A 25,175-nucleotide genomic window follows, 5' to 3' on the forward strand; every position below is an offset into this window, starting at 1 on the left:
ATCCTACAGGCTACCTTCTTTTCTTAGAATCTTTTTATTTGTATTTCAACTGGGTAGAAAAACAAGTCACCAACAAGAACATCCCCGACTCTCCCTTCCTTACAGCACTAGCAACGCTTCCCTTTGCCATCCTCTCCATTACATTGTCCATTCATGGGTGGATGTCCACCAACCTCTTGTCTCCCCACAATTCACATGGTTAAGCAAATATGACAAACGTCATCAGATTACATAAATAAGCGTAAGGCCCTTAGTTTAAGCAGAGCAAAATGGTGATTGTCTACTTTAGAGAGGTAATGTATAGTAGACACCATGTGGCAGGACATTTCTTCTCTGTGTAGTTCAACTCATGGGATCATTTTCTATGCATTTCCTTTATAAAATTTCAAAGCACCACGTTGCAGTAGTGGGCATCATGGCCAATGTCTAACATAACTACACTTTGCTGCTCTGTGTTGCCTGCTTGGAATACAAGATGGAAATACTGTACTACAGTACAAAACACAGTAGCATGGAGTGCATTCGAACAAAAAATGGGGGTACGATCTGCAAAGGCTGCCTGAACGGGCCATAATCTAATGCACAAAAAACGTCTTTGCCTCACGTATGAATGGTTAGCCAGCACTGCCCATTACCTTTGTTACAAACTCAAGTACACATTTTCAATGTGCCGCCCTTATTATGAAAAAACATTGCCTCTAGAGGAAGAGTAGATCCCGGCGAGCCCCATCTCCATCGCTAAAACACATTTGCTCTTCCTGTTCAGTAAATATAGGACTAAAAACAGCTATAACTCGAACATGGATCATTCTCAAGTTGTGTGTATGGGGGAATCCCATGTTAGCTGTTTGGAAATTATGATTCTAATTTAGTGGCAGCACAGGTGTGTGAGTTTAAAACCAACACAAATACACTCATTTATGAGATATAGAATACATCTGACAGGTGTTATTTTCAATCGTCTATACCTCTTGTCATACCTGTCACCCACCCCAGGGAACCCATGCTTCGTAGTTTATTTTTATGTTGATGCATTTATGGCCAACTTCATTGCCAGATTTATTTGTGCTGGTCAGTTATTTCCCCTTGAGGGACAGATATGTTATTGGCACATTCATCTCAGCTATAAGAGGTGCAACCCTACAAAGTGTCATCATTTAGAAACCATACAGGTTCTCTTTCCAAATACTAAACCTGTATTTCATTCATGCAGCCAACCCTGCATGTTTGGTAAGTTCAATGACGACCAGAGATGCTGAACTCTGGTGTCTAGTGATCATAGTCACAAACATACTCTGCTATCCACACTCATTGTTTCTGATGAAAGCCTGCTCTCAAATGCAACGAGACCAAGCTTTCCTATCATTAAAAGACGCTAAATGGGTTTTCGTGTTAGTCTCGACAGCGAAATAACTCGACACATACATCAAAGTCTTGTACATCTGCCTCGTTCTGACCTCTCCAACCTGCGAGGCCCTTTCAGGAGGCTCTGATAATTGGCTAATGTACAATTTGTAATGTTTGAATGATTAATTAAATACACAGTTCTTATCATTGCCAGGCATTTCCAATACTTTCCATCTGGGACGGGCGTTTTGTCATTAGCAGGGTCAGTCTGCCAAGTTCCAAATGTAGGCAATGATCATTTTGCAATAATAATTGTGTTCTAGTTTGACATTGGCGCTTTCGTATCCCCGGGGGCCATGCAGTGATTCACAACGAAAACTACATTTTAAGACCTCCATTATTGTAGCATAGACTCTGCAGGGACTAAAATGGTGGCTTCTCACCGTCAGCAGTGCTTAAAAACATATATGTTTTTCACTAGTGTGAGCGCATGCCCTCTGATGTGATTACAGCAGATTCGCATATTACAATTTTCAAAGGTTAGTGCAGATTTTATAACGCTGTTTCCAAATGAAAATATGGATAAAAAAACGAATTCGGCACTCATTGAAAGCACTGCTTTTCAATTAAATAAAATTATGAATGTTAGAGGCTCAACTAGAGTCAAATTTCGGGGGGTGGGGGGCTAAGAAAAAATTCGGAGGGGGGGGGGGGGTGGGGGGGGCTGAACCTTTAATCAGTAGGCAGAGTGGAGCTGCAGGGGCTCTTAGAAGAGGAGAAACAACTGCAAGGCCTAATTAACCTTCAGATGGTCTTTTAAAGACCTGTGAAACGTTCGGGTGTGGCTCTGTGTGTGCCCGGGATCTGTCTCATCACGGGCTGCCACACAAGGGGGGGGGGGGAAGGGGGCTGAAGCCCGGTGAGTCCAATGGGTGTTGCGCGCCTGATGAATGTTGTAGTGCTCTGAAATATTTTTCCACCACCGTAGTGTTTGACGTATTCGAAATTAGCCAGAATGGAAAAGTTAATAATTTGACCAAACTGAAAATCACTCCGTTCAATTAGTGCACAGCCTGTTTTACTACTTTTTTTTTTAATTTACGAACAACTTAATAAAACATATGCTAACTGACAAAAAAAAGTAAAAATGTGTATCTGCACTAATCACAACAGAACTTAAGAGCACACACTGATGACACAGGGGCCTATACACAAAGGCAAATTTACAGCCACCTACAGTAACTTTACCATTTTTTGCTATTGACCATTTCAGAGTCGTAACTTTATTTTGTATTTGTTTTTGCTATTCACCAGTACGAGGCACAGCCGTGGTTGCACCCTGGAAATGGAAGGGTGGGGGTAGGAGCGTGGGGGAGGGGGGGCTGGAGCTTGTAACATGATTTGTGAGTGTAAAGCTGTAACTCGTAACTTTTTACACATTGGTGGAGATCCCCACCACCAGTGTGTAGATCAGCCAAGGTAAAGTTTAGGGATACTTAATAAAGTATAATAAGTATTAAGAAATATAAAAAATACTTTCATATAAAATACACATGAAATGTATTAAAAATCATTATTCTTAACCTAAAAGCAAAATATAAAAATGTTACACCACATTAACTAAAATCAACCATTTCATAAATTAAAAAATATATTAGTTTCATTTATAATGAGCATTTAAAAAAAAATTTTAAATTCACACTCCATATCATTTTATTAAGAAAATATTATGGTGTCAAATTTATTAAAGCATATTCAATTAATTTATAATAAATTAATTTGTTTTTTGTATAGAAAATATTTTGTTTATTTTAAGACAAATAATCAAATTGAATAGGACTTTAATCTCTGAATATATATACATATATATATATGTATGTGCGTGTGTGTGTGTGTGTGTGTATATATATATATTTCAGCTCCGAATGTTGGATTATTGCTGTCAAACGTCAAGGTGAAATGTTCCTTATTTAAATTAAATTAAACTTCCATTGTTTGTTCCTACTAGACAAGTGTCAGAGTTGAATGTACCATTCATTTACCCATGTCAAATAAAACATCAAAGATTTACAGGCAAGTGCCCTTTCGATCAAAGCATCTTAATTCACCTCCCACAACTCTAACTACGGCAAGTGCCTTATAGTGTTGTTTGCTGTTCTAACTCCCAGAGGTGGGCCATTTTTACAAGGAGTCAGTCTTAATTTCATCTTGGATTCAACACAATTAATACAATTAATTAATGCTTGTGGACTACAACAATTGACACACCAAAGAACTTGAATTAAAGACATGAATAAAATTCTTTATCATAGTTAAGCCCATAAGGTGTTCTACTGTCGAGCGTGAGGATATACTTCTTTTCAAGCTCAAGCAATTTTTAACTGGATCACCACCACTCTTGTTGGCCAGGACTGTGTCTATCACAAAGTATTTAACTTATGTGGGATCTTTCTGGTGTGTGGTTTTGCAGTGTCGGGCTACAGGGTATGATCCGTCAGCGTTGGTGATCGCCCTCATATACTGCAGGATTCTTTTATGTACTTACAGTGTGCTGCTCCCCACATACTGCAAATTACATGTGCAAGTTAAGACGTAGACTGAAAAGTCAGTCTTGCAGTTATAGGCCCCTGATCTTCACCTCCCTACCACCAAAGGAGCTATAGTAAACTGAGGTATTCTTGCCTATACTGCATGCTCTGCATCTGCTACATTTCTGAAAGCCAGGAGCAGGCCTTAGCCATCCTGGATCATGTTCCATTATGGGGCTTGCTTTAACAACAGCATCTCTCAAAGATGGAGCTCTACGATATGTGTGGGGAGGGGGGTGCTTAGGCAGCATCCTTCCAATGACTGGATCCGTTTTAAGAATATGTCAATTTTTATTGACCAGATCCCTGAATTCTATATTTTGGGGGTTGAATGTGGTGAGAAAACGCATCTGAGGTTCTATTTTCTCCTTTCTAGATTCCTTTTTAGAAAATAAGAACACCTCAATTTTCTTCCAGGTCGCTGTAAGCCTTACTGTCTCAACCGTTGCTCCACTGTAACCTCTCTCACGCAATCTCTGGCTCATCTTGCTCTGACATTTAATTAACTCATTTGGTGTGCCACAATTCCTATTTGCTCGCAGCATTTCACCGTATGGGAGGCTCTGTTTAGTGTGGGTCGGGTGAAAGCTCGATGCATGTAGAGTTGTATTGCTTGCTGGCACCTTCCTGTAAAGTCTAGTCTCAAGTTTCCCTGATTTAACGTATACCTCTACATCTATAAATGTTACATGGCTTTTGCTAATGGTATGCGTGCATTTCAAGCTCACTTCATTGCTATTTAGACAGTTAAAATGTTCAGCAGAGTCAGTTGTTCCTCTCCAAATTACAGATAAATTGTCTAAGAATCTAGCCCACAATATTATGTGGTTCCCCCATGTCTTTGCGAATTCTCTGCGGAGCACCTGTTCCTCCCACCAGCCTACATGTAAACATGCATAACTGTGGAAAATCAGGTGCCCATCGCACACCCTCGCTTCTGCTGGTACAGAACCCCATCAAATAAGAAGAAGTTGTCTTCTAGGCACCTCTTCGCCATGGTCAACAACTTTTGGGTGTGTTTCCATAAGCTGACTGGTCTATCGCTCAGGAAGAATTCCATATTCCTCAAACCATCGCTGTGGGCAATGCTGGTGTAGGGAGTTATGTTCAGTGCTATTAATACAAAATCATGTTCCATAGGTATGTCATATATCATTTTCAAGGTCTCTGCTGTCCCCTTATGGACCGCCCAATTTTGACAGCCTCTTCCTAACCGGGACTATTGCAACATATATATATATATATATATATATATATATATATATATATATATATATATATATATATATATATATATATATATATATATATATATATATATATATATATATATATATATATATATATATATATATATATATATATATATATATATAAAACAGTGGCGATTGCCACTGGGTAATTACAGTTAGGACATCTGTTCCATAGGAAAAGCGTTTTTGTGTTGGTAATAACTTTGGAACCACTTGATGAATCTCCATGAAACTTTCCAAAAAGGTGCTACCGTTTGACTAGTTTGTGTATGGAAAGTTTTGGGGTGATCTGTCAAGTGGGGTTTGAGAAACAAAGAGGGGTCCCAAAACACAAATCTGCATGCACTTTCCATAGACTTCTTTAGACAAGGCTACAGCAAAAAATGCAGAATGGAATTACACCAAATTTGGCAGGAAGCTAGATCTTGGCATGCAGATTGATCTTTTGTTTTTCATACCATATTTCATTGGCATTTTCAGCACATGTACCATACAAAACAGGCAAAGAGAAAATACAGAGGACAGGACAATACTGCCATGGAAGCCCGAGTCTTGAGCTCACCGGATCAATGCCAGGGTGCAATATGCGAATAGAGAGCACCAAAGCAAAGAACGAAAAAGGACGACACTCTGCAAGGAACTAATGCAGTATCAAACCCCACCCCACCACATTGTTCGGTCTAAGAGGTAACCACCTCAGTATCCCCTATTAGGGACATTGTCTATAACTCCAACAGCTTTGGAGTCACCTCAGTCAGGCAAGGTAAAACACAGATAGCACATGGAGGCGACTGTGGCATCTTGTCTCCCTAGAGATTCACAGAAGCAGCAGGCTCCAAACCCACAAATCCCAGATGCAATTAAGGTGTCCCATGCTCTAGCCACTTCCATGGAGCAGCGCTATTTCTTGGCCTCAGAGCAAAGTAGCTCCTTCATATGCCACGCATTTTCACACCCGCATGTCCACCTGGAACCCTGCAGGCCTCCAAACTTTTCCAATGAAGGGTGATCTTCCATTTCGCTAAAATCAGGCCCAAATCAATAAACTGTGATGTGACTGTGTTTAGCAGGATGAGGGAACATACTCAGGAGATAGACAGTGGGCACTGTGTGCAGTGCCCGCTTCTTTGACTGTGGGAACTCCATACCATGTGATACGTCGGCGTCTGCCAGGAAACACCGTGGGAACTGCAATGCCACCCGTGGGAAAAATGTGTTAATCCTCGCAAGTGTAAAATATGCCCTATTAAGATTATACAAGTTAATTAACTTAAAACAGGCATTTTTAGAGACCAGGGATATCTCAGCCAGCACCTTAGCCCAGTCAGCCGCCGTAATAGGAGTGCTGGTGTCTTCCTCCCAGATGTTCCTGAGAGCACTAAGGAGAGCGCTAAAATTCATGCAATTGTCTGCCTATAAGCCTGTTATAGCCCTATGCATGCCGGATGACGTGCAACACACATGGCATCCATGTAGCGGTGTCTGTTCCTCCTGCACCGGCCGCCATCCTTGCTGCAGCAAAGCTAAGACTGTGCCATAGAAGAGGAAATGCCCATTTGCATATGACGCCTGCAAGTCTTCAAAGGGTCATAATGTCCCAGACTCATATAGATCCCCCACCGTTAGTAGCTCCAAAGCTGCCGATTTCCCCAACCGCTCATCTGCCTCCACAGGCAGGATGCGCGCCAACCAGTGAAGGTTTATCGCCGGACAAAAAGGAGCCACCGCACCCGAGCGCTGCTAGTAACGCACCCAACAGTGCTTTGGCAGCTGTTTGCCATGTGTTGGGCATCGCTCTGATATTTTTGGGCTCCAGCAAGAAAGGTTTCACCTAGGACATCGTCTGCACTCCTCCTTCCATAGGTCATCCACCCCACAGAGCAGTACCTAACCACCTGGCTACCCAGTTGGGTAGTCAGGTAATATGCCTCAAAGTCAGGGATAGCCAGTCCCCCATCCTGTGCTGAATGCTGCAGTTTCACCAGGGCTACCTGACACTGGCCTGAGCCCCAGATGAGATCCACCAGTAGGGACTGCTTCCACCTGAACTTGAAGCAGGGAGTCACCACCGGAAGCATAGACAAGAAATAGAGGAGTCAGGACAAAGATATCATCTTAGCAACAGCTAAACGCACCGCAACTGAAATCTGGGAGTCTTCCAAAAGTGTATCGATCCCCTTAGCGCCGTCAGGGCCCACCTGAGTTTACCCTTCAGCATTGCAGCCTTAGTGCGATAGAGCTGTACTCCCAGTTATCAGAAAGTGGTGGCTTCCCTCTGCAGTCCCCTGATCGGGGTGGGGTCTCCTGCAGGAAGTATAGACTGGTCTACCCCAGTTCATGTTCAGACCCAATAAAGCACCAAATTCCTCCAGAAGGCCAGTCACTCTAGGAACATCCACCCTGTAATCCTTCAGGAAGAACAGTATATTATCAGAATTTAATGCATTGTGATATGTGAGCCACTGGTGCAAGATGTTGCAGTAGTGTACCCTCACTTGTGCCCTACAAGCTAGAGGGTCCACTGCGAGGTCAAACAACCTTGAGGACAAGGGACAACCCTGACGCATACCTCACTCCACCACATAGGAATCCGAGATCACACCCACCGTCCTGACCCTCGAAGTGGGTTCCCATGTACAGTAAGTGCACCCATGCCAGGAATTTGTCACCCAGACTCAGTCATCTCAGGACTGCATAGAGATAGCCCCATCCCAGGTTGTCAAACGATTTCTCAATTCCTATGGTCAGACCGCTGCCCTTTCATCCGGCTCTACTGCAGTCGCTAGTAGGTACAACACCCTTCTAATATTAATTACAGTGCACCTCCCGGGGATGAATCCCATCTGGTCATTGCACACAAGACCCGACATGTGGGGACCCTGCTCAATACCTTAAAATCTACTTTGAGCATGGATAGGGGCTGTATGACACCTTATCTTGCCCTGGCCGACCCTGTTTAAGCAGGGGGACAACCCGGACCTCCTTTGTCAAAGGGGGTAACACATGGGCCTCCCACACCAATATGTACACCCAGGACAACCGATTGCCAATTGAGTAATAAAGGTGGCATAAAACTTGACTGGACACCTATCTGTATCCGCAACCTTCCCCCGCGCCATATCCTGGACCACAGCAGCAACCTCTTCATCTGAGATTTCCTCCTCCGACAATGGCAGCAGGTCCAGAACATGAGGCTCTGTTTGAGGTTGGCTCGCATACAGCACCAGGTAGTACTCACAGAAGAGGTCAATAATATTGACCCGGTTGTGAACCCGGGCTCCCCCTTCCCTCATGAGCTCCACAATCAGAGAGCTGCGTTTAGTGGGATTCACTGGCCATGCAAGCAGAGCCCAGATTTGTTTCTCTAAGAGTGTGCTATGATCATGTATTCTTTATAATCATAGCAATGCAGGCATTCTACCAAGGCTAAAAAAAATCTACACATAAAACCCTAGAGTTTTCTAGGGGAGGGAACTTGAGGCTATGGGGTGTTCAGGGTGAGCTGGCCTCCAAGCCTAATAAGCACACACAAAAAAAGCTACCCTGAATACATTTCTGATTTCACAAAAACTGACAAGCACTAGGCACTAATTAGTAGGGTGCTGGGAATCTCAAAAAATGTGAAGGACTGTCCTCACACACCACCAGGTATCATGCTTCATCATTGGCAGGCCTTGTTCTCTAGAAATTGGGTTTGGTAGAGAGCGGGCCTACACCTGGAGACAGGGAGACACTTCTAAAACCTAAGTGGGGGCCTGTAAAGTGATAGCTTAGAAACCAATGTAAATACCCCAAAAATATTTTTTTACTATTAGGTGTTTACTTGATATTAAAAATCAATGTGGGGATATGGGGAACTAGTATCCCATCACCACCAGTGTCAACATGTTTCTGCCATATTGGCCCAAAGGGTCCGTGGCATTCATCAGGACGAAGGAACTAGGGCTCCTATCTAACCACTTCTGATTTAGAAACTAGTACTATGTACGGTGACCTGTGTCATCCTCTACCTAAAGTTGGAATTTCGTGAAACCCCAAGAAAGGGTCCTACTTTCCCCATGGGAAGAGGGTCAGAGGTAATCATGTAGTCACACTTGCCTCATGGTGCATCCTTCGCCTTTCTCCTAAAAGCGTCCACTCCTCTCACCCGATGGTCATGGCCATGGCCACCTTTTCCTGCAGTAATGGTCCCTGCACCGACAGGTCAGTAAGACAGCGCCATTCCAGCACACGCAGTCACCCCTCCTGTGCTTTCAACTCCTCACACAGTGTTCTGCACACCACACCCATCCATGCCAATGCAGCGTTCTCTCACAACAACCTTAAAAGCCCTCAATTCTGTCAATATGGAGTCTGCAGCAACTTCATTATTCTCAAAGTAACTCCGAACATCCTCCCTCAAACTTTCCAGTAACATTTGCTTTTTGAGGTTCTCACACCGCAGGTGTCAGTTGGGTATGTGCATGTGCACTAGGATCCAGGCGAGTATGACCATAATAGGGTTATGATCAGATATTGTACAGACCATTTACTTCACATGGTGCACCTGGGTATGAACAGCCAGAGAGCAAAGAAAGGTGTCCAACTGAACATGTAGATCATGCAAGGGTGTGTAGAAAGAGTAATCTCTGTCTATAGGGTTGTGCAGACGCCAGGTGCCAACCAACCTTCATCTCTTCAACCATTCCACCACTTTGCTTGCAGTCCAGACTACCGGGGAGTCTCACAGGGGTGGATAGGATCTGTCTAGTGAGGGGTCTGCCACACAGTTAAAGTCCCCCCTATTAGGATGGGGCCCAACAGGTACAGGGCCAGCACCCCCACAGCTTGTCCAAAAATGTCAGCTGCTCAGTATTGCGAGCATAGATATTAAACAATGTGAGGAGTGTATTCCCCTAGTGGGCAACTCAACACTGCATAGCACCCCTCTCAGTCCACCTTTGCTGCCAGTACTTGGAAGTTTACTTCAGACAAACTTATATCAGCACCCCTATACAAAAGCTGACTATGTGGTGAATGTCCGGTGTTGCGTCTGGCATTTCTTGAGCTCCCGTCCCTCTGTGGCTGTGAACTGCATCTCTTACAGCAAAACAATACAAGCTCGCCTATGCCGAATGTAAGCCTGGGTTTTGTACCTCCTAGTAATGCTAATCCTCCCTTAAACATTCTAGGGGAGTAGTGTACAGTCAGTGAGTACTTCGATAATATGAATCAGTCCATTCAGATGGCTCACCCCAAAATGGGGATTCCAAAAGCCACCCCATTCAATCTCCATACTTGTCCACATGCCCCCTCAGATCCAAACAATTAACTCCTCTCCCTAGGAAAGCCTCGAAACAGTCCCACCATCCAAACACTTACTAACCAAAACAACAATGAAACCCAAATAGCAAAAGAAATCATGTACAAGATCACTCAGTGAACAATGGTAAGGTTGAAGTGGTCGCCGAGCAACGGTAGTCCAGTGCCTACGCACATCATTCCAGCCACGTGAAGAAACATGGCACAGAGGCAGCAAACAAGGGTACACAGCAATTTGCCAGCAAAGGAGACCAGACCCAGCAAACCAAAGTGAACCAAGGCAGCCAAACACAGCTCAGCACAGTAAAAACAGGGAAAGCAGAACCCCCCCCTCACAATTAACAAACCATATTGTCCAACATGTACAGTTCACGATCAGCCCAGGTCATCAGCCTCACAAGACGTAATCTATTCAGCAACTCCTGTTCAGAGGGCGAGGGCAACTCAGAATCTGAGTGTCTATCAGAGTCAGATGCACGGGAGCCCACACCATCCTCCATTAAACTGAGTCTATTCCCACCCCAAGACTGGCCACCACAGCCAATGCACAGTGGCGATTCTCCAAAGCCTGTTCACAGGATGGGTTACCAGGGGACATTGGCTAGGGTGGGCCCTCTGCCGCATCCAAGGGCGTCCAGCGGTTCCTGGCACCTCTACATTCCTGGAATGCGTTTCGATCCAGTCCCAGACATTCTTCAGGTCAGAGAAAAACAAAGTGGCAGTATCGCCCATAACCTTTAATCTTGCCGGAAACAACATGGCACATCCCACTCACAGCTGTCAAAGTCTGGCCTTGGCAGCCACAAAGGAGGACTGTTGCTTTGGACTGCCAACGTGAATGCAGGAAAATCATGACCCTACTACTGTCCCAAATATGTCTTCCTTGTCTGAGCTTCTTTTGGATGTGATGTCAGTCCTTAAAATGCAACAGATGAGCCACCACAGCCTGCAGGGGGTGACTGGTATCAGTGGTTTAGCTGGCACTTTATGTGGTCTTTCCAGCACGAAGAAGTGGGAAAGACCATTGGGTACTACCGCTGAGCAGAGCTACTGTTCCAAGAAGGAGATAATGTATTGCCCATCCTTGCCCTCCCGGAGCCCCTGAAGGCATATATCGTTATGACGTGCTGGTCCTTCAGCAGCCTATGTTCCAGTATGCACATAGTTTCCAGCTCCTCAGCCATCTGTGAAATAAGACCTCCAATCTCCGGGCGCTTATCGGCTACTGTACGCTCTGTGTACATCAGGTGGTCAGATAGTTTACGATAATCTTCCCTGAGAGTGCCCAAATCTACCACCATGGTATTTAATGTATGTTCCAGAGTCTTCCTGGAACTGCTGATGGCTGCCATGATGGAGTCCAGGGTTGTGGATGTATCCGATGTAGCAACAGCCAACCCTTCTCCAGTGGCAACCGGTGCATTAGGGCCCAAAATGGCCCAACCATCAGTCTTGGTCCTCTTCAACATAAACACCTGGACCATGGTCAATGTGCTTGTAGCGCCACCCCCACCGGAATGTTGGGTAGAGGGAGCTGCCAACATACAGCCCCTCTGCACAAAAGCACTTCTGATTTGCTTCATGGAAGCGAGAGCATTTTCCATGATCTTGCTTCCATGAAGCAAAGCAGTGTTTGCAATGGCATGGCGGGAGCAGTCCTCCTGCTAAGCCATAGCAAACTGCAATGTCCCAGGAATGGGCACCCTGGAACATCGCTGGAGCCGGCACTGGAGGGTGCGGTCACCAGGGCCATGGAGACCCCCTCCCATCTTCAGTGTAGCCCTAGGGATGTGGTGATCCCCGGGGTCTGGGTCCACAACGGACCCTGCATTTACTTCATTTGTGCCCCTAGGAGGTGGTGGTCCCCAGGGCTGTGTGGGTTGCTCGAGCCACATACACTTAATTTTCTAAAGATAGCCCTGGGGAGGTGGCAGTCTCCGGGGCTCGTGGGGGCATGAGACCTCCACACATTTTTGAAAAATAAATCCCCTGGGAAGTGGCGGTCCCCGGGGCTGCTGGGGGGCGCATGGCCCCCGCATTTAAAGAACACAGCCTCGGGGAGGTGGCAGTCCAGGGGGCAGCAGGAGCCCGCATGGGCCCTTGCATGTATTTTCATGATTGTCCCTGGGACATGGCCCACACGGGGCTTAAATAAAAAAACGTGTAGGAGATCGTGCTTTGTAGTTTTACATTTTCAGCAGGATTTACGCACGTAACGCAACTCCCACCAAAAGTTTAAAAAAATGCTTTTTTTGGCAGAACCCCTGAGCAGGCCTAGGTGGTCAGGGTGTTTCTACCCTGCCCTCTTTTCTTGTTTGTTATCCTTTATTCACCTTCCTTCTTGTGACTCTGTTCAACCGAGTCATAAGATGGCTGCCAACACTTCCTGGTTGGAACTATTGGCAGACAATCAGATCGCAGACTTGAGTTATATGAATATCTAAGAAATGTTTACATTTCTCAGCAACTACTGAATGGATCTACCCCATTTAACAAAAAGAGTGCTTTCTGGACCAAGAGTTACCTTTCTGCCAAATTTGGTGTAATTCCGTTCAGCAGTTCAGGGTGTAGCCGTGTCTAAAGTTTCTAATGGAAATTAACATGGAGAAAATGAGTTTTGGGACCACCCATTTTTCTCAGCCCCTGCTTGACGAATTACCCCGAAACTTTCAACACAGGAGTTGACCTGACCGCCCCATTAGTTTTGAAGATTTCGAGAAGATTGGCCAAACGGTGCCAAAGAAAAAACGCTGTTTGAATAGAAACAAGGTCCTAACTATAACTACCTACTAGCGAATATATATATATATATATATATATGTATATATATATATATATATATATATATATATATATATATATATATATATATATATGTATATATATATTCACTGAAAAAACCATAGGTTATAGACCATATATAGTTAGGAATTTGCATTTACAAAACCTTGAAAATTCACTGAAAAAACCATAGGTTAGAGACCATATATAGTTAGCTGGACATTTTATTGACATAAAACCAATGAAATTCCATATATAGTTAGTTGCACTAACTATATATCGCGCACCCGCAATCCACTGCTGATGATGTCACATATTACATCATTCATGACATGGTCAGTGACATCACTGATGACATCACTGATGACATCTCAAATGACATCACTGATGACATCACTGATGACATCTCAAATGACATCACTGATGACATCATCTAGTGTCTGTGTGTTTTTGTAAAGTTTAAATATGTTTTACATATTGAAGAATGAGTGGATGTATGGAAGACTGAGTGTGTGTGTGGCTGGCTGGGAGGTGTGTGACTCTGTGCATATCAATGTGTACTTGTATCAGTGATTGTATAAGAGAGTAAGTATGTGTTAGTATATGTGTGAAAAGTATGGTGTTCTGTGTTTAACTGTATAGATGAGGAAATCGAAGTGTGATTGATTCTTCACAGGACTGACTAGGTGTATGTGTGCATATGATAGTGTTGTAATAATGAGTGACTGTATGTATGAGTGATTGTATGGGTGAATGAGTGAATGTGTGTGTAGACGTAGGAATCAGTGAGTGCGTATGTAGTAACTGGTATTGGTGTGTCATGATGTCATCAGTGATGTCATTTGAGATGTCATCAGTGATGTCATTTGAGATGTCATCAGTGATGTCATCAGTGATGTCACTGAAGTATGGTGTTCTGTGTTTAACTGTATAGATGAGGAAATGGAAGTGTGATTGATTCTTTACAGGACTGACTAGGTGTGTGAGTAACTCCATGGATGAGTGGCAGTGTGTGAGTGTCTGCATAGGTGTATGAGTGCATATGATAGTGTTGTAATAATGAGTGACTGTATGTATGAGTGATTGTATGGGTGAATGAGTGAATGTGTGTGTAGACGTAGGAATCAGTGAGTGCGTATGTAGTAACTGGTATTGGTGTGTCATGATGTCATCACTGATGTCATTTGAGATGTCATCAGTGATGTCATCAGTGATGTCATTTGAGATGTCATCAGTGATGTCATCAGTGATGTCACTGACCATGTCATGAATGATGTAATATGTGACATCATCAGCAGTGGATTGCGGGTGCGCGATATATAGTTAGTGCAACTAACTATATATGGAATTTCATTGGTTTTATGTCAATAAAATGTCCAGCTAACTATATATGGTCTCTAACCTATGGTTTTTTCAGTGAATTTTCAAGGTTTTGTAAATGCAAATTCCTAACTATATATGGTCTATAACCTATGGTTTTTTCAGTGAATTTCATTGGTTTTTTAAAAGCTAATATCTATAGCTGTAAAATATATTCTTTATTACGTGACGTATCACGTAGCCACGTGAGACGCCTCATGACGCGTCGCATAACCGTGACGTATCGGTTCTGCAGCGCAAACAAAACCCGTAACGTAAGCGTGCCGGAGCACGCTTACAGATATATATATTTTTTTTAACCTTAATTAGACAAAATCCACACGTGCACATATCTTGAGGCCTTGCAAAGGCACATCAAACAAACAGTCCCTACAATTTTGCCAAGTTTGCTGGAAATCTATTCCCTTAATTTTTTTTTTACTGTTTCTCTTGGTTTTCCCCTTGTTACGCTTACCGGGACGCTACCCGGTACGCGAACCGGACGCTCCAAAAACACAAGATGGCGGACTCCCGTTACGCTGCCGGTTAGCTGCCCGGTTCGCGTACCGGGAAGCGCCTCTACCGCGAAAAATCGCGGGGGACTTTAATATCCCCCTCATCAATCCTAGGGGGTCAGGAGGGGTTTACCTTGCCCCCTTTCCTTCATTTCCCCCTTCTTTTTTCACCACATCTTGTCTCTCGAACCTACCGAGAGACAAGATGGCGGCCGCTCCGGACTGTTTACAATGTTGACAGCTACGCTGCCGGTTAGCTGCCCGGTTAGCTGCCCGGTGAGCTGCCCGGTTCGCGTACCGGGACGCGCCTCTACGGCGTAAAATCGCAAAATTTTTTGCCCCGCGGGGCACTTTAATATCCCCCTCATCAATCCTAGGGGGTCAGGAGTGGTCTACCTTGCCCCCTTTCCTTCATTTCCCCCTTCGTTTTTCACCACATCTTGTCTCTCGATCGTACCGAGAGACAAGATGGCGGCCGCTCCGGTTTGTTTAGAATGTTGACAGACACCGGAGAGCCAATCAGATTCGCTTCGTGAAGTTCCATTACGCGTCAGGTACGCGAACCGGGGCGCTAACCGGAGCGCTGTCACAGATATATATATTTTTTTAAACGTTAATTTCTCAAAATCCACTGGAGCACATATATTGAGACATAGCAAAGGCACGTCGGGCAAACCCTATCTACAATTTTGCCAAGTTTCATGTAAATCTATTCAGCCGTTCGAGCTAAAAGTGAGTCCAACCGCCCTATGGAAAAATGAATGGGAAAAACGCGTTTTGGGACCCCCCTTTGTTCTCGGCCCCCCCTTGACGAAACCCCACTAAAGTTTCAGGGGCTGCTCAGAAAAAAAATGTGCCATTTTCCTGAAAATTTCAGCCAATTCCGTCCACAAACGCCAAAGTTATTAGACATAGAATTTTCAGAAATCCCATAGAGAAAAAATCCTAACTATATATACCCACTGGCTATCGCCAGTAGGTAATATACATATATAAACATATGTAATCTGCATATCTATATAAATATAAATGCATGCATACATATACATATATGCATACATATGCATGTTATTTACATGAAAGTTTTAAAAACACTAATAAAAGCAAAGCTAAAAAGCCACCTCATTACAAACAGAATGGCTTTAACTTAAACGAGGGCGAGATCTATTGCATTTTCAATGCTTGTTTACTTTGGTTCTATCAAGAAGGCATTCAGATGTGTCACACATTTGCCATAAATTCTGAATGTTAGCACTCTAGTTGCTCATTAGATCACTGTAGTAAAGCTAGTGCTCACCAGGGAAGTCTGCTGCTAATCATGGTTTGCAGCCATTTTCCCGCATTTTTTATCCCGCAGACTTTCAGTCCGCATACCATTATCCCGCAAGGTCATTGAGCTCGCATACCATTATCCCGCATTTTTTCAAAACGCATGTGCATTTATCGCGCATGCCTTTACAAAGAATTACGTTTTAAAGGCATGTATGGTAAATGCATTTGCGTTGTGAAAACCACGATGACGAGAGAGGTAAGTGGGTTTGTGTTAATTTTTTCGTGGGTTAGTGATTGTGTAGTGTAGTGTAGTGTTGTGTAGTGTAGTGTTGTGTTAGTGTAGTGTAGAGTTGTGGTGGTTGTTTAGTGTAGGGTCATGCTGAGGGTAGTGTTTTAGGGTTTAGGGTTGTGTTGTAGTGTTTGCGTAGTGTTGGGTCATGCTGGGGGTAGTGTTTTAGGGTTCAGGGTAGTGTTGTAGTGTTTGCGTAGTGTAGGGTCATGCTGGGGGTAGTGTTTTAGGGTTTAGGGTTGTGTTGTAGTGTTTGCGTAGTGTAGGGTCATGCTGGGGCTAGTGTTTTAGGGTTTAGGGTAGTGTTGTAGTGTTTGCGTAGTGTAGGGTCATGCTGGGCGTAGTGTTTTAGGGTTTAGGATAGTGTTGTAGTGTTTGCGTAGTGTAGGGTCATGCTGGGGGTAGTGTTTTAGGGTTTTGGGTAGTGTTGTAGTGTTTGCGTAGTGTAGGGTCATGCTGGGGTGTAGTATTTTAGGGTTTAGGGTAGTGTTGTAGTGTTTGCGTAGTGTAGGGTCATGCTGGGGGTAGTGTTTTAGGGTTTTGGGTAGTGTTGTAGTGTTTGCGTAGTGTAGGGTCATGCTGGGGGTAGGGTCATGCTGGGGGTAGTGTTTTAGGGTTTTGGGTAGTGTTGTAGTGTTTGCGTAGTGTAGGGTCATGCTGGGGGTAGTGTTTTAGGGTTTTGGGTAGTGTTGTAGTGTTTGCGTAGTGTAGGGTCATGCTGGGGGTAGTGTTTTAGGGTTTTGGGTAGTGTTGTAGTGTTGGCGTAGTGTAGGGTCATGCTGGGGGGAAGTGTTTTAGGGTTTTGGGTAGTGTTGTAGTGTTTGCGTAGTGTAGGGTCATGCTGGGGGTAGTGTTTTAGGATTTTGGGTAGTGTTGTAGTGTTTGCGTAGTGTAGGGTCATGCTGAGGGTAGTGTTTTAGGGTTTAGGGTAGTGTTGTAGTGTTTGCGTAGTGTAGGGTCATGCTGGGGGTAGTGTTTTAGGGTTTAGGGTAGTGTTGTAGTGTTTGCGTAGTGTAGGGTCATGCTGGGGGTAGTGTTTTAGGAATTAGGGTAGTGTTGTAGTGTTTGCGTAGTGTAGGGTCATGCTGGGGGTAGTGTTTTAGGGTTTAGGGTAGTGTTGTAGTGTTTGCGTAGTGTAGGGTCATGCTGGGGGTAGTGTTTTAGGGTTTAGGGTAGTGTTGTAGTGTTTGCGTAGTGTAGGGTCATGCTGGGGTGTAGTGTTTTAGGGTTTTGGGTAGTGTTGTAGTGTTTGCGTAGTGTAGGGTCATGCTGGGGGTAGTGTTTTAGGGTTTAGGGTAGTGTTGTAGTGTTTGCGTAGTGTAGGGTCATGCTGGGGTGTAGTGTTTTAGGGTTTTGGGTAGTGTTGTAGTGTTTGCGTAGTGTAGGGTCATGCTGGGGGTAGTGTTTTAGGATTTAGGGTAGTGTTGTAGTGTTTGCGTAGTGTAGGGTCATGCTGGGGGTAGTGTTTTAGGGTTTTGGGTAGTGTTGTAGTGTTTGCATAGTGTAGGGTCATGCTGGGGGGTAGTGTTTTAGGGTTTTGGGTAGTGTTGTAGTGTTTGCGTAGTGTAGGGTCATGCTGGGGGTAGTGTTTTAGGGTTTTGGGTAGTGTTGTAGTGTTTGCGTAGTGTAGGGTCATGCTGAGGGTAGTGTTTTAGGGTTTAGGGTAGTGTTGTAGTGTTTGCGTAGTGTAGGGTCATGCTGGGGGTAGTGTTTTAGGGTTTAGGGTAGTGTTGTAGTGTTTGCGTAGTGTAGGGTCATGCTGGGGGTAGTGTTTTAGGGTTTAGGGTAGTGTTGTAGTGTTTGCGTAGTGTAGGGTCATGCTGGGGGTAGTGTTTTAGGGTTTAGGGTAGTGTTGTAGTGTTTGCGTAGTGTAGGGTCATGCTGGGGTGTAGTGTTTTAGGGTTTTGGGTAGTGTTGTAGTGTTTGCGTAGTGTAGGGTCATGCTGGGGGTAGTGTTTTAGGGTTTAGGGTAGTGTTGTAGTGTTTGCGTAGTGTAGGGTCATGCTGGGGTGTAGTGTTTTAGGGTTTTGGGTAGTGTTGTAGTGTTTGCGTAGTGTAGGGTCATGCTGGGGGTAGTGTTTTAGGATTTAGGTTAGTGTTGTAGTGTTTGCGTAGTGTAGGGTCATGCTGGGGGTAGTGTTTTAGGGTTTAGGGTTGTGTTGTAGTGTTTGCGTAGTGTAGGGTCATGCTGGGGGTAGTGTTTTAGGGTTTAGGGTTGTGTTGTAGTGTTTGTGTAGTGTAGGGTCATGCTGGGGGTAGTGTTTTAGGGTTTAGGGTAGTGTTGTAGTGTTTGCGTAGTGTAGGGTCATGCTGGGGTGTAGTGTTTTAGGGTTTTGGGTAGTGTTGTAGTGTTTGCGTAGTGTAGGGTCATGCTGGGGGTAGTGTTTTAGGGTTTAGGGTAGTGTTGTAGTGTTTGTGTAGTGTAGGGTCATGCTGGGGGTAGTGTTTTAGGGTTTAGGGTAGTGTTGTAGTGTAGGGTCATGCTGGGGGTAGTGTTTTAGGGTTTAGGGTAGTGTTGTAGTGTTTGTGTAGTGTAGGGTCATGCTGGGGGTAGTGTTTTAGGGTTTAGGGTAGTGTTGTACTGTTTGTGTAGTGTAGGGTCATGCTGGGGGTAGTGTTTTAGGGTTTAGGGTAGTTTAGTTGTTTAGTGTATGCTAAAGGCATATTCGTTCTAAAAGTTTTCGTTATTTTAATTTGCGGCCTAATAGTACATGCGGGATTTTTTTTGCGGACTGATGGTATGCGGGATTTCGTCATATATTCGCTAATCATACTTTCTATGGCAAAATGAACCCCTCATTTTGTTCCTTTTTAAATTAAATGTTTTAAGAGTTACCACTTTATTCCAATCAAGATGGCTTCAGGTGTGCCATACCTTTGTAATAAGTAGGACTGTTAGCACTCTAGTTGTTCTTTAGAACACTCTGGGACAATCTGTCATTGGGCTATAGTTGGGCTACATCTGGCTGATATTTGGGCTACATTTGTTTTTTTTTGTCTCTGGTGGCCATCTTTGGGCTACATTGGGCTACATTGGGCTACATTGGGCTACATTTGGGCTCCAACATATATATAGCCCAATGTAGCCCAATATATATTTTTCAAAGTTAATTTTCGTAAAAACCACTGGAGCCTATATCTTGAGACATAGCAAAGGCACATCGGGCTACCAGTCCCTACAATTTTGCCAAGTTTGGTGTAAATCCATTCAGCCGTTCAGGCTAAAAGTGAGGCCAACCGCCCTATGGAAAATTGCATGGGAAAAACACGTTTTGGGACCCCCCTTTTTTCTCGGCCCCCCCTTGACGAAACCCCCCCAAATTTTCAGGGGCTGCTCAGAAACAAAATGTTCCATTTTCCTGAAAATTTCAGCCAATTCTGTCCTCATAAGCCAAAGTTATTCGACATAGAATTTTCAAAAATCCCATAGGAAAAAAATCCTAACTATATATACCTACTGGCTATCGCCAGTAGGTAATATATATATATATATATATATTATCAAGGCCGCAGGATGGCGGCTGAAACGCGTTATGTGGACCATCCTTGGCTTGTAAATAAACCCTGGATTTCACCTGCTGCTGTGGCCTCTGTGCCTGTGTGTTCCTTGCTGGTTGCAGTCACCACGGGACTTTATGCTGATGTATATATTATATATATATATATTTTGTTTTTTTTGTTTTTGTTTTTTACTGTTTTGGGGGAGCCAGTCCAAACCCCACGGTTTTCTACATATACTATTATTTTAATTGGGGCCCCCCCCCAAAATTTCCCTTTACTAATTACCCTCACCACCCTATGCCCCTACCTACCCCAAAACTCTAAAATACCCTCACACACCCCAACACAAAAAAATATAATTTCCACCCAATACCCTTATCCACTCCTAAACCCTAAAAATACCCTTACCAACTTATGCTCCTACCCAACCCAAAACTCTAAACTCCCCTTTCCACATCCCCAAACACAAAAATACCCTTGCCTCTAAATGGCCTTACATACTCATAAACCCTAAAAATACCCTTTCCACTCAATACTGTTACCTTCCTCTAAACCCTACAAACACCTTTTCAACCCAATAAATACCCTTGCCCACCCCCAAACCCTAAAAAACCCTTTCAACCCAATACCCTTACCTGCCCCAAGCCCTAAAAATACCCTTAACACCCAGTACACTTACCTTGTCCTAAATGCTAAAAATACTCATACCAGCCTATACTCCTATCCACTTCTTAACCCAAAAAATACCCTCACAACCCAATACCCTTACCCACCCCTAAGCCCGAAAATATACCCTTACAACCCAATACCCTTACCTTGCCCTAAACCCTAAAAATACTTGCATAACCCAATACCCTTACTTTCCCTAACCCCTATACCCCCTAAACCCTAAAAAAAAACCTTACGACTCAATACTCTTTCCCACGCCAAAACCCTAAAATTACTCTTACAACCCAAAACCCTTACCCACCCCAAATCCTAATAAAAACCTTTACGACTCAATACCCTTATCCACCCCTAAACCCTAAAAATACCCTTACAATTCGATACCTTACCTTGCCCGAAACCCTAAAAATACCCTTTTAACCCAGTTCCCGTACCCATCCCAAACCCTTAAAAACACCCTTACAACCGAATACCCTTGGCATAAACCCTAAAAATACCCTAACAACCCAATACTCTTACTTTCCCTAAACCCTAAAAAATACCCATACCACGTTACATTCCTACCCATCCCTAAACCCTTAAATGTATATATATATATATATAAATACACACACACACACACATACCTTAACTAGACTTCCCATGCATTGCAAATGTATGCAATGTAAAAGCACCAAAAACGCATGCGTGGTAAATGCATGCATAGAAAAAGCTGAGTGGTAAAGGCACTGTATGCTAAACTACGTTGTACAGGATATTTCCCCTCTTTTTTACATTTAATGTATCAATATCAACACTGAAAATGGAAAGCTACACAACCTTCCAAGAATTAAAAGATGAAAAAAGACTTAAGAAATAAAGAAAAGAAAAGACAGCTACTGACCTTTTTCCACCTCATTTTGATTAGCAGCTTGTAGAGACAAAGACAGAAGAGACAGACTTTTTGACATTGCTTTATCAATAAAGAGAACTTTTAGCCAATACGAAGCAAGAATGACAGGAGTTATACTACATTCATTCATGTCAGAAAAGTGTATATTCTTTAATGATGAATGGTATTTGTGCGCATTATTGTACACTGTGCTTAGACTGCATATAGCCCACAACCGTAATTTTGCTTCAGTGTATTTTTCTAATTTGTAGCACCCACTGAGCCTGGAACGACCCACCTCACACATCAGAGCTGCCATTTTAGTGCCACAATTCCCCAGAAAATTGAAAACATAGCTATTTTAATTGGCCCAGTCATGGCAGCACATACCCTCTCAGGTGACATGTACACCATACAAATACACATAACTTAACACAACATGTTAAACAAAATGTAATATTTTTTTTGTATAATATTATGCATTCTTTTATTTTATTGCGTTAGTAAATTCTCTTCGATAGACTATTTCTGATAAAGCTTCCTTGTGTAATGGGTCGCATTATCACCTGAATCCTTCCCCCAATGCATTTAAAAAATAAATGATCTAATATTAAGTATGAGAATAAGTGCTATGTCATCAGCAAACATCTAATGCCAGGAAATAACCTAAATAATAACTCACTATATACAGCCTGATGATTCTTAAACTTTGAGGTAAGAAGGAAGTGCAGTTCCTTAAGGGAAGACAACAAGAAAGGGATTACTGATTGAGCTCGCTCACCTAATTAAAAAGATGGGCACTTTTAATTAGGTGAGCGAGCTCAATCATTAAATAGTCAGACTCTTAGCATCTCTTAACCTATTTTAATCCACTTATTTCACCACTCTACACACACCACTCGAGCCCACACACCCTCACTTCATCAAACAGCTAAGGGAAATATCTCTGTCAAAGAACCCCATAGTGGGTGCCCGTCGGGTATTGCAACGTCGGCCTGACGGGGAACTTACCCAATGATAAAGCATGATACCCATCGGGGTATATGAGGGCCCTTGCTCCAACTGGAGATCACCCCTTCCTCTGGAACTTTAACTCCTTTCTTGTTGTCTCCCCTTAAAGAACCGCACACCCTTCTTACCTCACTGATTACTGTCACATGGCACGGCTGTGCACAATAAGGGATGTGCGCCCAATGTTGATTGACCACAAGGGCATTGTCACAGGCCAGGCCCGGAGTCCCACCCATGCTGCGCATGGCCACAAAAAAAGCTACTAGGATTATGCATAATTTGGACCAAATTATGCAGTAATGTTATCTAAATTATACAGAGATTCAAAGTATGGAGCACATTCTGTGGCATTATTAATTTCATCCTTCTGATCTTGAAACAATTTTTTTTGTGAAGTCTGCAAGTTATGTGGCAAAGTTGGTAGACTCCTAAGTATGCAATAAATGCCACTGCCACAAAATCACACAAATCCACTGGCCCTCACTCACCATTGTCAATCGTTAATCAAAACATTATTTAGGAAAGGTAAAAAAAAAAAAAACTACATATATTCGAATTTGAGTCAGTGAAGATTATTATTTGCACTTTGAAGAAAACAACTTTTTTAAACTAACTATCCCAAAATAAAAATGTAATATAAAACTACATAATGGGTAATGATTCATATGGTGCTGTATTGACAACTCATGGTTTTGGTGATATTTACACACACACTATCTGAGGTAGAAACATCTGAAGCAAAAAAAGATAAATATTGTAATCGAGGAGCTCAGTAATCCTACTTAATGTTAAAATACTTTTTCCTGAAAGTTGGTGATTAACACATCTGTTGCGAGTTGTATGCTAACTTGACCTCAAAGGTGCCTGGGTGAGTGCGACAGCTTAGCGCAGGCAGCAGGTGATGGATGCACCAGGGCAATATAAAACTGTGTGAAATGTTAAAGGTGTGAGTGTGAGGTGGAGACGTCACCTCTTTTCACTCTGCACTGCTTGATTGGGTACATGTGTCAGGAGATTCCTAAGAGAAGGTCAATCGTGCAGTTGATGTCACACTCATCTTCTCCTAGATGCCATGTAAGCGGAAAAGTAAGGAAAAGTGAACTAAGAGCATAGCACTTGCCAGTTTCTTTCTAGGTAAGGTGGAGACTATTTTCCAAGCCTTCTCTAGCCAGGAGAGGCAGAATAGCCAGGCAACCTCTCCAGAAAACATTATGCAGTTATCCTCAGGACAAATCCTCGATAGTTTCTCGCCAGTAAATGGGGAAGAAATTAGGCGGCTACTCTTAGCAGAAAAATTAGGTGCTCCATCAGACCCCTGTCCGGTGGCTGTGATAAAAATGGCCCCAGATCTGGTAGTTTCATCGCTGGTGACCGTCTTTAACCCCTTCGAGGCTGATGACGAGCTGGGCTCGTCATGGTGTAGCCTCCTCAAACACTGATGACGAGCCCAGCTCGTCATGAACAATGGGTTTTTAAAAAAGTCAGCATACCAGCGCAATAAGAGCAGCGCGCATGTGGTTAACAAAATGCTTGTGTCAGGAGGTTTTCCAGCATGTTGGAAACAGGCATCAATCTTGCCCCTAAAAAAACCTAACCTGGAAATCAGGGACCCAAATAACTATCACCCTATAGCAAGGCTCCCTTTACCTGCTAAACTAATAGAAAAGGCGCTAAACATCCAATTAAGCTCCTTTCTGGCCGCCTCTCAATCTCTGGACCTCTCTCAACATGGTTTTAGACCTTACTATAGCACGGAATCCGCCCTCATTAAAACAACTGAGGAGATTAGAGCGGTGACCGATGCGGGAGGAAGGGCTGCCCTGGTGCTGCTGGACCTCTCCGTGGCCTTCGACACGGTCCACCACAGGATCTTACTTGACCGGTTGAAGGCCTGCGGAGTTCAAGGGAAGGCTCTTGACATTCATAAAGCCTTCCTGTCCGGCAGAGTCCAGAGGGTGGCCTTAGGAGAATATGAGTCAAAACCTTTCATCTTGCCCTGCGGAGTCCCTCAAGGCTCGTCTCTGAGCCCTACGTTATTCAACGTTTATGTTAGCTCATTGGCATCAGTAATTCGGGCATATGGTTTTGATCTCAGATCATATACTGACGACACCCAGATTGTGGTGTCAGTTTTACCAGGTAGGGAAGATGATGTAGCCAGGAATTTTCAGGAGTGTATGCTGTCGGTCGGAAACTGGATGGCAGTTAACTGCCTTAAATTAAACTCGGCGAAAACCGAAGTCATAGTGTTTAGCTCTAACACTAACTTCTGGAGCCCAAGATGGTGGCCAGACCAGATGGGTGAGGCCCCCACCCCAGTAGCTAAGGTGAAAAACCTGGGGGTGTTGATCGATGATCAACTTACCTTTCGTCCCCAGATTAATGCACTATCTTCTTCAGTGGCCTACTTGCTCAAATCCA

The 25,175-nt window shown here is 43.7% G+C and overlaps 1 protein-coding gene across 3 annotated transcripts in view; it reads right to left on the reverse strand.

Moving 5' to 3' along the window:
- The window catches only part of SLIT2 (slit guidance ligand 2), a 650,203-nt gene that overhangs the window by 71,246 nt on the left and 553,782 nt on the right, over positions 1–25,175 (reverse strand). For 2 of the 3 annotated variants that reach the window (XM_086964038.1, XM_086964040.1), the window contains exon 29: positions 21,756–21,782. The exons of the other annotated variant lie outside the window; for it this stretch is intronic. In XM_086964038.1, the coding sequence (XP_086820164.1) occupies positions 21,756–21,782 (27 nt within the window). The remainder of the gene's footprint in view (positions 1–21,755; positions 21,783–25,175) is intronic. 3 annotated transcript variants of the gene reach the window in all.

Source organism: Lissotriton vulgaris, chromosome 3_2 (genome assembly GCF_964263255.1).
Source record: "Lissotriton vulgaris chromosome 3_2, aLisVul1.2, whole genome shotgun sequence".
NCBI classification, from domain to species: domain Eukaryota; kingdom Metazoa; phylum Chordata; class Amphibia; order Caudata; family Salamandridae; genus Lissotriton; species Lissotriton vulgaris.